The 16,568-nt window shown below is 28.7% G+C and overlaps 1 protein-coding gene across 1 annotated transcript; it reads left to right on the forward strand.

The window, feature by feature from the left end:
• Window positions 1–2,290: 2,290 nt before the first annotated feature.
• On the forward strand, window positions 2,291–6,405 carry LOC114414638 (fatty alcohol:caffeoyl-CoA acyltransferase-like). Its single transcript, XM_028378974.1, has 2 exons — window positions 2,291–3,003; window positions 5,329–6,405. The coding sequence occupies exons 1-2, from the start codon at window positions 2,575–2,577 to the stop codon at window positions 6,256–6,258; spliced, it is 1,359 nt and encodes a 452-aa protein (XP_028234775.1). The 5' UTR covers window positions 2,291–2,574; the 3' UTR covers window positions 6,259–6,405.
• Window positions 6,406–16,568: the final 10,163 nt, after the last annotated feature.

A 16,568-nucleotide genomic window follows, 5' to 3' on the forward strand; every position in this document is an offset into this window, starting at 1 on the left:
AGTTTATTGAAAGAAATATAGGCAGATATTATATTATATGAATTATAAAGAAAAATGGTTAAAATTAAAAATATGTGTAGTTTTTTTTATTTATAGAAATTAAAAAAAAGTAAAAAAATTTATAACAATTTACACCATCTGATCAATTAACTCAAATAGATTTTTTTGGTGTAAAACTTTTTTAGATGGTCGTATGTGTGTGTAATTTTAACTTAAAACGTCAGTGAATTACATTGATAAAATAATCGCAAAAACTTCATATATGCCAAGGCCAATTATCTAGAGCAAAATGCAGATAGAAAAATATGATAAAAAAAAAGTGTAGATAGAAAAACACCTTATTATCTGTCTTTTCGCTTTTATATGTATACATGAAGGCATTAACAAGTGCGCTACACCTCACTTTGACTACCTTAATAAAACAGCCAAGCCGGAACATATTGAATTACATTACAGACGCTTATATGGTAACCGTCCAATTAGTGTAGGAATTAGGAAGTGATTTTTTTAAAATATTAATAGTATACTATATTTAGTTTAAGAAACTATTTACTTTTTGATAATTAAGAAAATATTGTTTTTTTTTACTTTATTCTTTTCACTTGTAAAGATTATACAGAAAATATTTTATTATTTTCAGCAAAAATATTTAAAACAAAAATAAAATAGATCTTAAAATATTTTAGATTAGATTTTCATTAATTAATGACAATTTAATTATAATTAATAAAGTATAAATTAACATTTTTTTATAAGAAAAAAGTAAAATTGTATTTTTGGTCCCCTAATTATTTTCAATTTCGATTTTGATATTCTTTTAAAATTATTGACGAATTTTGTCCTCCTATTTATCCAATCACGCAATCTTGATTCTCCAGACTTTGATGTTGACTGTTACAAAAGAATGTTGACTGTCACATGTCACGTTTTTATTGGATAATGATGATCACATGTCATGTTCTAATTGAATTTTAACTCCATGAAAGATAAAATATATTATTGTTGTCATTAGTTGACCAGAACATCACACTTATCAATCATCATGAACATGACACATAACGATCAACATTTTTTTTCAAGAGTTAATGTCTAATTTTGAATTGAGAGATCAAGATTGCGTGATTTAATAAAAAAAGTAAAAGTTATTAATAATTTTAAAGGGAAATTAAAATTAAAAACAAACTGGAAAATCAAATTTATAATTTTACTTAAGAAAAATTAACAGATTAGTATGTTGCAAATTGAAATATTTGTAACTTTTTTTAAGCCACAAATATTTGTAACTATTAAAAGCTGTTAATCTTTAACAGGCTCTGTAAGAAAGTAATCGAGTTGTCCAAGATGTGACATGTTTTAGTTTTGCGGCTGGGCGACCTAATTTTAATCATGATAATGGGAATCTACGAGTAGATTGAATAATAGGCATTTTTGAATTTTGTAAGTTTCGAGAAATTATCTATTAAATTCAGCTCAGTGCACACGTAGACATTTGATCTCGATCTCTTGCGGTGAAAAAAGAATAATAATTAGAGAATATCAGCTACTATAAAATACGTTTACCTTATCTATATTAGTATTAGTATTAAATTTGTCCAGATATAGACAAGTGTTGCTCTCATTTAATTCTTTTCCCACTATCAAATTTATTCTTTTTTTTATTACTATTTTGCTTACATTGGAATTGAATTGTTGCTCTCTCTTTGACCTTTCTAGTAAATCATAACTTCATGTAATGATTTTAAATGTTAAAGGTGCCGTCTCGAGAATTCCTTTATGAAAAGTAAAAAAAAAAAAAAAAATTATTGTAGACTATTAAAGTCCATATACACTTGATATTTTAAACAAGTACGACAGGCGTGTTGAACTTCCAAAACGACCACCAATTACCAATTACATACACGTGGTACTCACTTTTCCAGCCAGAGCTCTGAAATGAATTTTTACGTGTACCGTTCTTCTTTCATCTCCTTGATTGGTTGAAGTAGTTTAGGATGAAAACAATTCATTACAATTTTAGTAAGAATTATGTTGTTTTTGTAGTTTAACAATGAAGATAAGATGAACATTTGTTAATGGTGCAGCAATTGGTTACTTTTTACATTTGTTAGTGGCTGGACGATTAATTTAATTAAAGTGAAATAGTGCTCCCCTGTTATCGGCAGAACCTGCCGTGCTGTGTTGACTTAGCACTTTCCTTTTTCTTTTTTTCTTTTTTAATTTTCCAACCGAATTAAAGGGATTACAATTTGTGTTAAACAAACAAGTGAAATGAAATGACAAGTGTAGAAATAAAGAGCCCTTGAAAAGTTATGATGAGGCCAACCCCATCTTAGCCTCCCTCCCCTGAAAAGGAATCTCATCGTACTCAAACAATTAATTATCCAAAGTCCAAACCATAAATTTTTGATTGACCCGTTTTGCTTCCTTGTACACAGATTAATACAGCACCACCTCGGCTTCCATTAATTCCACTCACTCCTCTTTTTCTTCTCTCTTTTCCTTCACTCTCTTCAATATCATAATTAATCATTTATCATAAAAGAAACAACATTCAGCTATTTCTCTGAACTAAACATGTTACAATCTATGGAAGTTCCTGATTGTATCTATCGGGGGCAACCACTGATCATTCCCCCAAGTGCTCCTACCCCAAAACATTCTCTCTATTTGTCTAACCTCGATGACCAAAAGTTCCTAAGATTCTCCATTAAGTATTTGTACCTCTTCAAGAAGTCTTTGAGCTTGAATATCTTGAAGTCTTCTTTGGCCAGAGTTCTAGTGGATTATTACCCCTTAGCTGGAAGGTTGAGGAGTGTGGATGATCACACTCACAAGCTTGAGGTGGATTGCAATGGAGAAGGTGCTGTTTTTGCTGAGGCTTTCATGGACACCACTGTTCATGAATTGCTTGAATCTTCCAAGACTCCCAACAAGTCTTGGAAGAAGTTCTTGTATAGAATTGAAGCTCAGAGTTTCATAGATGTTCCTCCTCTCATAATACAGGTCAGAGATTAATTAATTCCTTCAGCTTTTGGAATTTCTAGGTCATGAACTGAAAATTCTATGACCACAGTTTATAAAAAAAAAAAAATCACTCTTCTTTTTTTTTTATATATAAAAAGTTGAATTATAATACAAAATATGTAACCTTGTGTAGTATTGACCGACTATTCACGGTTTTAGGTTCAAAGAACTTTGACGTGAAGACGTGTGTTAAATATAATATAATATAAAATAATGGTGACAACTTCTACACTTTGTTTCTGTTAAATGATCGAACATCTTCCCATATCATTTACTTTTCTTCCTTTGCTATGTTGTCTCTTTCACATGGATGAAGTTAATTTTCAGAAACCTTGATCCTCTCATAAATAAACCAAAAAGTATTTACATTTTTTCTTACAAAACAAAAATGAATCCCCTGTGAAGCTTTAATGTAGTTGGTATTAGTTTTAAGTAGTTATTATTAATTATCAATTAATTGATAAGGGAGGACTTAATTTGGGGATGGGAGTGCTGTATATAGGGGGCGGACAATATGGAAATGGTGGTTGTGAAAACTTGGCTGCATTTAGTCCAATGTTTGTTGTGTTTTGGGGGTAATATCTGTTAAATAAGTTTGCCAGACAGAAAGCATTAACAATTTATAATTGGTTATATAACTAATTTATTTATAATTAATTATATATCCATATTTTAAAAACAATAATTAGTTAAATCAAATCATACTCGTATTTTAAAAATAATAATTAATTATATTAATTATTCATATTTTAAAAATTAATTATAATTATAATATTCATTTATAATTTAATTATTTATTAAATATGATCATAATTATGTAAATATTTAAATTATGAGCTGCTAGGTTTCTGTTAATATAACAGAGCAGGCATCAAGTATTTAATCCAAGTTTTATGGGCTGGTGGGTCAACGCACAAAGCTTGTGTTATAGGAAGCTTATGGTGAATAATGCGAAACATACATGATTCTTTTGTGGAGTAGGGAAGGGGAGTGTACATGTTCTGGCTCTGCTGTATTCTACATGTATTTATGGGGGTATGGGTTATTTTGTGGAGTAATGATATTTTGGATACCCAATTATTTTGAAGGCTAAATATTCATTTTGATTTTTTATTTTATTTATTTTATTTAAAATAATTATTTATTTTTTAAAAATTCCATTTTGAATATTTATGTTATTTAAAAATTTCAAAATAATTATTTATATTTTAAAAAAATTCACTTTATACCTTATCATATCTAAAGGATTCAAAATAATTCTTCAATTATTTAAATGTATTTAACTTTATCCTTCAACAACACTCACATAAATTATCATTTTAAATATATTTAAATAATTGAAGAAAGATCTGTGAAATCAAATTAAAAATATTATACGCTAATTAAATAATTAAGCTGTATATCTAGAATATTGGCCATTTCATCTGCTTGGTTGTTAGTTTGTACTCGAATGGCCGACTATAAAGAGTTTAATTTAATATTTTTTCTGAATATAGTTTAATTAAATCTTATTTCACAAACAATTTACTTTTGAAAAAACAATTTTTAGACAACTGTTACATAAAGTGGTTAATTATTTTACCATTTAAAAATAATCTCAACATGTATAATTTATTTATTTTAAAAATACTGTATATTAGCAATCTTTTTAGAGTTTTTTTTTTTAAAAAAAAAAAACTATCTGCCCCCCTCCCCCCAAATTAAATCAAACATAACATGTTGCAGCAAATAATTAACCCTAACTAGTCAACTAATGATGATTATAACACAAAAAGGCAAAAGGCAAAGCCTATTATTCTCCTCCACAGAAAACATATTTTTTCCTTTAACTAATGCCTTTTTTCCTTTTAATAATTTCTTAATAATCTTATCAATGCCTGATAAAGAAAGCATTATATATCAAAATACATTCCATATTATAGAAGCATAAAATTATTCAACCACCTTATATGAATTTTTCTAACATACACGATCGCATTCTCTTTATTCTCTTCCTATATATCTCTCTTCCTTTTATTCATCACACCAATTTTGGCATCTATCTTTTTCATTCTCTACTAAGGTCTTAAAAAATAATTCGCGACTACAATTTTTACTGAAACGTGGAGGTTTGTGATGTCTCTGCATTGCATGAGTCTCCTTTATCTCTTCATTTCTATGTACATTTATCATTACCTGATTAAATTTTCAACTTCCACTCACCAAGAAACAAGTCAAGTAAGCTTAAACTCCTACATATATATCTTTTTGACTGCACAAAATCCTCCTCCTAGAAAATATATTATTATTTTGATTAATTTGCAGGTAACGACTCTGGGTTGCGGGGGAATGATCTTATGCACCGCGATCAACCACTGCCTATGCGACGGCATCGGTACGTCGCAGTTTCTACACGCTTGGGCAGAACTCACCAGAAAGCCCGAAAGCGAGTTGAGCACCATGCCCTTCCACTGGCGCCACGTGTTGAAACCCAGAGAGCCCGCGCAGGTAAAGTTCCATCACGCGGGCTACACCGGACCAAACCCAACCCCTCAAGTGGACCTCCTCAAGTTTATACAATCACAGCCGGTAGTACCCGTATCCTTCGCCTTCACCCCTTCGCATGTCCTTCGCCTCAAGAAACACTGTGTCCCTTCTCTCAAGTGCACATCCTTCGAAACCGTTGCGGCTCACACGTGGCGCTCTTGGATTCGATCACTAAACCAATCCCTACCCTCCAAACTCATCGTGAAGCTCCTTTTCTCAGTCAACGTTAGAGCAATAGTTGACCTTCCACAAGGTTATTACGGAAACGGGTTTTTGCTAGCGTGCGCTGATAGCACCGTAGAGGAGTTAGTGGAGGGTAACTTGCGCCACGGTGTGAAGCTTGTGCAGGAAGCTAAAGTGAGGTTGAAGGATAAAGAGTATATAAGGTCAATGGTTGACTTGTTGGAGGACAAAACGGTAAAAACGGATCTTTCGACTAGTTTGGTTATTTCGCAGTGGTCTAAACTGGGGTTAGAAGAGGTGGATTTTGGAGAGGGGAAACCTTTGCATATGGGTCCTTTGACTAGTGATATTTACTGCTTGTTTTTACCGGTTACTGGTGATGCTAATGCCGTGAGAGTGCTCGTGTCTGTGCCCGAAAGTATGGTGGAACGTTTCCAGTATCACATGAATGAAAGTTGGCAAGGAAAAGAAGAAAATGGGAATCATCATGATGTTCAACATCATAACGAAAATGGATTCTTCTGAATGCCCTAGTTTCTTTTTATTTATTTATTTATATCTTTTCAGCTTTTGTTCCCCATGTGTAGTCCAATTTCTACTTACATATGAATATGATTATATAATGTAAACTTTTACTGAACGGTGAATTAACTATTAATAATTTTTCCTTCAGCCTTCGAGGATAAGGTGACTAGTGATCGAGTTGTGAGAGTGAAAGAAAGAAAGGTTCATCTGCATCGTATCATCATTTTCTACGAGATTGCCGGCCCACAAAGTCGGTGATTATGATTTATGATGGACGCCTAGGTATTATGATCTGCTAAATTAGATTTCAACAATTTGTACCATGAAAAATAGGAAAAAGAATGATACTATAGGAATATTTTTAAAATATCATATAAATAAATAATATAACTCGTATCGGAAAAAAGGAAAAGAATACCATGCATATGTGCAGATCATTTTACGGAATCTTTATGTCAACAACATTATTACAATAATATTTTTATATTATGTCTAATTAAATAATAAAACAATTTCTTCCAAAGTTAATAAAATTGTGAAACATTATCGACGAAAATATGCGAATCCACATTTTATAAAATATCATCCCCTGCTTTTATGTAAAGATTTCAGAAGATAATACTTCACAGTGCAAACGATTTATTTATTTATTTTTATAATTGATACACGGGTAATAAAATGTTTAGTATAGATATTTGTGTTATTTGGAGTAAAAAAATGTTAAGCATTCATAAACTATTTAAGTCAAGAATAAATGCACTCAGACATCCTATGAACATTATCTAATCTCCATAGCTCCATTTGATGCATCAAGAGTGTGAACTAATGTCATGTCAAATTGTCAATATGATGGAAGGCTAGCTAGTGACATGTAGATAAAGTATCGATAGTTCAGTCATGCGCTTGCCATAAATCAAGAGAAGCTAAGGAGCCTAGATAAAAGGTCCATATGATTGGCGCTTAGTGGGGGGAATCAGAGTCCGAAAAATCTAATTAAAAGCATCAATGATATCTTAAACCAAAAAGGAATAACCGATTGTTCTCACCCCTCATGGTCATTTTATTTTATTATTCTCGTTACAGTCTCCATTAGTTCCAAATTAACTATTTTGTGTTTAAACATTTTCTCTTAACTGTTACTCCCCTCGAGTGCATGCCAATATTCAAGGTGAGAAAACACGAATAATGTAGTCATTAATATAAAGATTTGTACAAGTAAAAGTTTTAATACTATACTACTATTGTATTAGCTTATTCGGTACAATGGATTACTATATCGATCTAAAATTAGTGTTGTTCTTTTTTATAAGTTTTAAAATAAGCATTTTTGTATGGATTAGTTTTTTAAGAGAGATATATACTTTTTGTTTTAATTTATATGAAAACACAAACTGTTTTAAAAGCTTTTACTATGTCCGCCAAAAGCTCATAGATTATTATAAAAATTGTAAATGTTTAAAATAAAAAAGCACTTTATTTTAAATATGAAAAGCTACTATATCTAATCGTGAGAAAATATTGCTAATTTTAAATGTATAGAATCTTATTTAAACAACATTAGGGATGTGTTTGGCAAATCACTTTAGAAACTCATAAGTTACATCAGCATATAAATTAGTTTGACCAAGATGATGAAAATTTTATAATGATAGTTATATTCAAACAAAAAAATGTTTTAAATAAAGAAGGAACATTAATCAAAAGAAATAAATAAAAAGTTTAGTAATTATAGTAACCATTATTACTTACGTAAGGTTCAATAAATATAATTCTACTTTTACATCTTTCGAATAGTAAAAGCATTTTAATCTTGGGAAGTATTGTAAGTAAACAAACAATAAATAAAGGGAATCAATGATGGTGAATGTTGCAGAAGTCAAAAAATGCATAATCTTGTCATATATAGAATTGGCATAAAAATCGACATATCGATATGAAGTTGGCAACGCCCAATGGTTGAGGAATACATAGGATAAGATAATGTAGGTCGACAGGCTGAAGGCACATCATCTGGATTGAGTATCCGAATCGGAATCATCCTCTCTGTTCTGATTTGATTTGATTATCTGCTTTGCGCTTTCTTCCTCTAATTAACTCGTGAACCATATATCTTTGTCGTTTCAATTCTATAGATATAAACTAATACAAGGTGCTTTTCTGATCTTGCAAATGCCCTCCAACCTTTTTCACAAAAGTGCCTCATTAGCGGTGCCCAATTGAGGTGCTACGCAACCTCCACTTTCCAATAAATAAAAATGTGAATCCAATTATTTATGTATTTTCTTAAGTTTAACAAAAAATAATTTTATAAGTATTTCTTAGTAATTTGGTACCTTGAATATGGCGTACATTTCGGGCAACAAAGATAATTCCAACAAATAGTGACGATTTCCATTAAATAAATGGCGGAATATGAAAAAAAAAACTTCAACATCCAAGCCAATAAGTATGTAAAATGAGACTTACAAAATGTGCATGTAGACATGATATGTTTTATACAACCTAAAATAATAGGTAAAACAATTAGGTTTTTTTTTGTTACTCTCACGTGGAAAGAACCTTCAAACTTAGTTTTAGATATACTCCTGTCCGACTATTTTGTAGCCGTGTAGGCCTTGTCGTTTAATTTCTTTTACATAAAAAAAAAACTAGTTTAAAATTTCAGAAGATAAAATAGAAATTATAATTGAAATGTCAAAGCTAATTATATCAATATTTTTAATATATTCGGCTTACTGATGTTTTAAAGTGGATAATTATAAAAATAATCTTCTAAATATATTTTTCTTCTATACAGTATATTCAACCTTCGGAGGTTGTATACTATACATGTAAAAGAAAAATATGTTTAGAAGAATATTTTATAATTATTCACTGGTATATTAACAGACATATTTTATTTAAATAAACTAAAATATAATATATATTAATCTATATAATTTAAAGGCCTCTAAAAAAAGTTTATTAACTCAAGGAAAAAGACTGATTAATGGTTAGTTGTAGTTTTCAACTTTCAATTATTATCGTGCTGGCTATTCATTCTCGATTCTTATCCAACCTGCCGTCAAGAGAAGAAAAAATATTCAGGCAGTACAAGTGCCTAGGTACAGTTGTGAAAGAGATGCAATCATATCTCATGATTTTTGTTTAGAGTATCACCCCACTTGAAAAATTAATTAATTTCTTAGGGGATTTAACATTTTTTAAGATAAAGAAATATGAAAAGTGAAAAAAAAAAGTATTGGATAATTGGATAGTTTGTGAATAATCCCTTAAGCTAGCTATACATTTTACTGTTAACCAATGCTGTTGTTTTTATTTTTATTTATTTATTTATTTATTATTGTTATTATTATAAAGATCAATGCGACTTGTGTGAGGTCAATGACTCAATGTACAAGTTACATGATAAAATTTGGTTAAAGTGAGTTAAAATAAATTCATAAATTCGGATTAAAATAATCCAACTCACTTAACTTTTAAATATTGTTGTTTAAGTTTTAAAAATAAAGTAATGAAAAGTATTATTTTGTATTTTTATAATTTCTTAAAACAATATAATTTTATATTTTAGTTTTCTAGAAATGGTTACCTAGACATATTAATATATTCTAAAAGTACATTTCAATAATAAAAAAGTGGTTTTTCTTGGAATCTCTTTTTTCTTTTTCAAACCAACAACTCTTAACTCTTTGTATGTATTTTTATTTTGAATTTTAGGAGCGTTGAATTACCGATTTATGGTGACTACGTGTTATTTTTTTTTATTGTTTTACATATACAAAAAGTCAACGTTGTTTCTTGCAAGGACGAAAAGAACAATATTACATTAATTTTGAAAATTAAGAGAACAATTTGAACATTTTCATAATAGAGGAATCAAATTAAACTAATTAAATAAATAGAGAAACCAAATTAATAATTTAGCCAAAAATAACCTAAATTTTTCATTAAATATTGTTTTTAATGTGTTTTGCTTCCATCTTTTAAAAGAATTTATGATTTTACATATGTTGAAAAAATTTATGTAGATACAAGGATTTGATGTAGTTTATTTAAATATATAAAGTAATATATGTTTTTTCATAATTATTTCGATCATTTTTATAATTATACTTATCTATAAATTTTCAATTAATGTAAACTTATTATATATTAATACTTATATTATTTGCTTAAATATACCTTAAATATTTATTGACAATAAAGACAATTGAAAGGACCAATCAGTAAATTTAAAATAGAGACAGAAAATCTTACCCTTTGAGATAATTCTCACAAGCGAGATTCCTAACTTTTGAAATAACAATGACTTTGGAGTAGTCATAATATTGGGTCTTTAAATATTTAATTATTTTCTTTCAAAAAAATAATTATTTAATTTATTGGTGTTGATAATAGTTTGTTTGTTTTTAAATTTAAATGTTTCACGTACCTAATCCAAACACGAAGCTACTACGATTTATGCTAATGCACACTTTCTGTGGTTAAATATTACTGAAATAATTATTTATATCTCTCTGAAATATATTTCATATTTCGCCAGTGCGATATGGTACGTCACTCAAATGTACTGCCAGAACCCCACAGATGACCGAACCTTTACGCGCGTGCGACAATAATAATGCAGTAAACAATGATGTTGGCTACTGATTTTTACTTTTTTTTATATTAGTTTTCATATAACGAGAGCATAATTTTTTTCATACTTTTATTAATCAAATATTATCCTAAATAGTTTTTAAAATAATCATTATAAAAATAAGCACTCTTATAATATGTAATAATTTATAATTAAATAATAATATGAATTTTTTACACTTTAAATTATTTCAATTTTTTTAAGAGCACTAGCCAACTGTCAGGCCACTTCATAGACCCACATGAAAGATATAAAGCGTCATCAAAATGGTTATAATAGGACCCATTATAGTTTGTAGGTGTCACATTCACTTTCTTGGTGGGCACACAAATTAACAAGCCATATCTAACTACATCATTTTATTTTACTCAAAATAATAAATAATATTCTATCATAGCATTGCGCCCTGCTTCTTCATTTGCTTTTTAAGCAGTACTCTCAACTAGCATTTGACTCGTATTTGCTCGATATCCACCATGATTTTCATCATCATTCTTCCAGGGATTTGTCATTGACCAGTGCAATATGTTCACAACGGATATAATGAAAATAACTAATTACGTGAGGAATATTAGGACACCCACATGGATTTCACATTTGTCATTTTTTTTTTAAATACATTACATTTGTCACCGATTAGTGATAATGTTACGTTAATATGTTTCAAAATAGCATGACTAAATACATGTTATGTCGTCGTCAATCAATGAAAGAAATCATTTTAAATTTTTTAAAATTTATAATGACTAAAACAACTATAACTACGTAAGTAATATTTATAAAAATGCCTTCCAAGAAAAAGGTAATATTTATAAAAATTAAGAATATATTTTATTCTTATAATTGACAAATGATATGTTGAGTTATAATTAGAGAAATAATCAATGGAGATTCCAGTGCTAATTAGAGAGAAGGAGGAAGACTATATAAAAAAAATAAAGCAAAAGAGGAGGAAGAAAAAAATATAAATATGATAAGTGATATGGTATAATAGAAACAGAAAAATAACAAAAAAATAAGATAAATGATAATTAAATGTTTAATGTAGATGCATTTATAACTTTTTACTTCTTTCCTGAAAAAAAAACTTATTACTTCTAATAAAAAATACTCACGACAAATAAGTGATAAGGTAATGTATGATTGCCTAAAATATATGATTTTATCAAATAGGAATCTATCTTGATTGATTATAAAACTTAAAAAATATTTAATAAGGATACATTATTTTCTTTTCAAGGCGACCATATTCTATCAATCATAAAAAAAAATAAGAATCCAAATCTTTTGAAATCTAATCTAACATGTAACATACATCACAAACGTCTTTTTTCGGGCATCACAAATGTTACAAACGACTGATTGATATGTCTCACGTCTTGTAAGCTTTTTTTTTTGGAGGGGACGATTCTTGTAAGCTTCTTGAAACAAAGAAGGGATCGTTACGTGGGCCCATCTTCTTAACAAAAACCTGACGCATTTATTGCAATAAGGGTTTCAGGGTTGCCCATTCAAACTTTTCAATTGGGCTCACATTTCAACATTCAGCAGAGTTTTGTTATTCTCACCCTGGTTTTGGTGATTTCACACCTACAAATTTATCATGCAATGCCAGCCCGTTTAAAAATATTCTCACCCCCTTTCCCTCCCCTTTTACCTTCTTCCTCGTGATGTACATCCGTTCTCTCTTACATCTTCTCCTTCGTTTGGACCTAAAGATTTTTGGATCTCATTTTCTCACTGTTTTCGTCGTCCTATTCACCCATACGGCCATACTCACTCACTCACATCTTCATTCTTGTTAGAGGTGAGGTAACATTTTCGTGTGTGTTTCATATATAATTTCTATTTTGTATTTATACATAATATAGACACATTTTGTTGTGTATCTTGCTTGAATATACATCAGGAATATGTTATGTATCTTCACTAAATACGGAAATAATTTTGTTGTGTATCCAAACTATATGTAACAAAGATATATTAATGTTATTTGTATACATGAGATACGCTAGGAAATCATATTTACAATATGCGTCTATGTTAGATTCACAATGAGAATGTGTTTTAGTTATGTATGAAAGAAAATTTATTGGTTTATTTTAAGAAAAAAAATAGTTGTACACTAATAATATATATAAAAAAATTCATGTAATTATTTAATCACAATCAATGATAAATTTATTTATTTTTAAAATAATTATCTTAAAATGATTTAAAATATAATTTACGATGAAATGACATGCGGTGGAGAGCATTAAAGTCCTATTTTAATGTCCTGTTATTGTATTTGAACTTTTATGAATTGGTTTTTAACTTTCAACTACAAAATGGCCTGCATATGGTAAACCTAATCCATATATCGTAGTAGGACATGTGTTTGTGCACGTGGCAGTCATGCAGTGATCTCGATCTGGTTGGGTGCTGGCAACGTTGTACCTCAATGGCCCCACGTCATACTTGTCAGTCTGGCTGAGGTTCTGAATATCACAAAAAGACATAAATATCCTTTCCTAATATATTAGCTTTGTGATTATCCTATGATTAGTAAAATTAGCATTTAGCATTTATGTATAGGTATCTCCTTTACATTTCAAACAAATTATGAAATTAATTGGTATTCGTCAATTACAGCAACTGTTGTTTTTTCTTGTATTTTGTCGCCTGTTGTAAAGTGGAAAAATTAAATTTCGCGCGAGAAGAATGCATTTGTAAAGGAGAAGACAATCACGATTAGCATTTTATCCGGATAATTTTTCTATCCTATGTGCTAGGGGTATACGTTAATGAGTTAAAAGTGCAATTGTTTTAAAGCAATAATTTTTTTAATATTGATATAATAAAACTTTCTGATACTTTTTATTATTTAATCGCACTCTTAAGGCCTATGATATTAAAAATTTAAGCCAATTTATATAAACTCTTATGATAAATTTAAAAGGTTTAGGGATTTTTGCAGGCTGTATGGACTGATTTTAGTAATTTAAGACTTAACTTAATTAAATTTAATTGTTTTGGTTAAGTTTAATTTTTATATTTTATTTTGAAATTTAACTTAATTCAACCTATTCATAAATGGTTTGATTTAGTTTAGGTCAACAAATTACTTATTAAAATTTGATTTTTTTTCTTAGAATTGTTATTTTATATCATGATTCATTCAAATATCTAATACAATTAATATAATATTATTAAATATCTGAAAGTAGAAAAATTGATTCATTTAATACCATCAACATGATATTTTAAAATTGACTAATACAAACTAAAACAAAATATTCTTCAACAAAATTTACTATAATAATTTAAATCACAATTATTTTCTACAAACTAATGTTTTACAATAAAATTTGTTGTAACCAAGTTTACTATAATAAATGAATAAAATATGATTAACTAATATTATAAACATGACAAAAAAAATACGAAAAAAATGATAAAACAAATAATAATGTACTTAAAAGTAATACATTAAAAAATTATGATACTAGTAGACCTAACATGTGGAGTCTAAATATTAGAAATATTTAAAGTCAAATAAAATAATTTTAAAAATTTTGATCGATTTTGATCTATTTTATTCAATTTTAATTAGATTTATAAATCTAAACATATGACTCAATCTTGTATATGAACCATTTTAATTAATTCAATTTGATTTCGATCAAAATACATAAACAACCTAAATCAAATTATTCTCATCAATTTAAGTCGATTCGAATTCACATATGCTTACCTTAAACCTTAAATGCACCTGAAATGACATAGAAAGAACCCACCCAACATAAATTCAAATATCCAATTCCGAAAACAGATTAGAAAAAACTGATAGGGGTAGAAGAGTGATTTCACTTTGGTATTTGATGCTGATGCGCGCGGTAGAATGGTGGATCAATGGACTTAAAAGATTTTTTTTTCGCCAAACAAGAATATCTTATCTATTCGTTCATCATACTTGGTGTTAATACTGAATTCCCTTCTTTCTTTTCATAATTTTCCTTTTTAATTTCCACATGATTTTATTATATATGTCCCAATAGCAATGAAAATATAAACACTTTCTCCAAATTGAAACTGAACTCAGAACGTGATTTTTCAATTTTCATACTTTTTTTTTGTTTTAAATTAATCCGTTTTCTGCAATCCAAACATTCACACAATCGCTAATTCTGAAAAATAAATAAATAAATGGTGTAGGTTTCTTTCTGCTGTATAGATAGAATGGGTTCTCTAAAAGGGCCAGTTGTGCTTGCGAAGGTGTGCAGTGTCTCTATGCCTATGGTTGGACCAATGAACGTTTGGTGTGTTAGAAGTGATTTTTGCTTGAATAAGATCATCTCTAGCGGAAGGAATATATAACAGTTGAGACAAAAGAAAAATGACTAGTCCCCTCAATTTGTAGCATTTGGAGCACTCCGAAAACCCCTTTAATAGGTAAATAAATAATTTCAATCAACACTACAGCATTAACTTCATCAAGATTAAAAAAATTACAAAAAAAGTCCTTAATTATGATTTGAAAGTGATTTTTCAATTTTATAATGTTCAGATATATTTGTAAAATTTTGAAATTATTTTCTATGATAAAATGTTTGATTATTTAATTCAAACCTACACTAAATTATGTTATATGAAAATATGTTGCACAGGAGGAGGATAAAGGGAAATCGTTATAGCGGTATAGGGCCCACACGGATAAGGGAATGAAAGTTTCCACGATTGGAACGAGGGGTTATCGGACCTTATCAACTTGACAAATCCGACATTTAATCTAAATTAATTAAATTGGTTTGATTTGTTTTGTTAGTTTGAATTGAATTCAATCAAATCAAATAGATATATATTATTAATTTTTATTATTTTTTAAATGGTGAAATTACTTATATTTTTATGTCATTTTGTATAAATTTTTTATTTTATATTCATTATATATACTCATAGAAACTTACTTTGACATTTTTATTTTTTTCTCACGTAACCCTAAAAGGATGTTAGACTTGAACACTCACATAGGCTCCTCCATTTGTAACTTCTTCATGATAGTAGTTGATGTTCAAACTTCTATGAGTTTGGCATTGGTAAGATAATTTTAATCTTTAGATCTCATAATAAATTTAATTAATTTGGTGTATGCCACAGCATTATATGTTAATTTTAGAATAAAATTATTATTTTATATTTTTTTTAAACAATTTTTTATCAGATATTCAATTAACTAAACTGAACCAATCCAATTTGATTTAGTTCAGATTAGAAAAAAAATCTAAAACCTAAACTAATTAAAATCAATCAATTCAGATTTTATTTTCCTCCAAATCACACACGCGCGTGGATAAATTTTTTAATGTTCATCATTGTTCATATTTTTGTACTCATTGGATTCATTTCTCTAACACGCACGTCGCACGGCCACGAATAGATTTGTTTTTATCGATTGATTTTAATGTTTTATAATTTATCCCACCCTGAAATTCGAATAGAATAATTTGTTTAAAGAAATGTCAACAAATACATTATTTTTCACTTCAGTAAAAATGATTCAAAACACCGAATGAGGATGAAGAAATTAAAGAGGGAGGTAAATTGACGCCAAGGCCTACATCAACTAATAAATGGTGGGCCCACCAAGGCGAAGGTAGCAACATCTGAAATAAAAGCTCATGCAGAT

The sequence above is a fragment of the Glycine soja genome, chromosome 6 (assembly GCF_004193775.1).
Source record: "Glycine soja cultivar W05 chromosome 6, ASM419377v2, whole genome shotgun sequence".
Classification (NCBI taxonomy): domain Eukaryota; kingdom Viridiplantae; phylum Streptophyta; class Magnoliopsida; order Fabales; family Fabaceae; genus Glycine; species Glycine soja.

Bases quoted from the DNA above. Each gene is read 5' to 3' on its own strand.
- LOC114414638 (XM_028378974.1), top strand. From the start codon at position 2,575: ATGTTACAATCTATGGAAGTTCCTGATTGTATCTATCGGGGGCAACCA. The intron at 3,004-5,328 runs GTCAGAGATTAA...ATTAATTTGCAG, and splicing joins TTCCTCCTCTCATAATACAG to GTAACGACTCTGGGTTGCGG.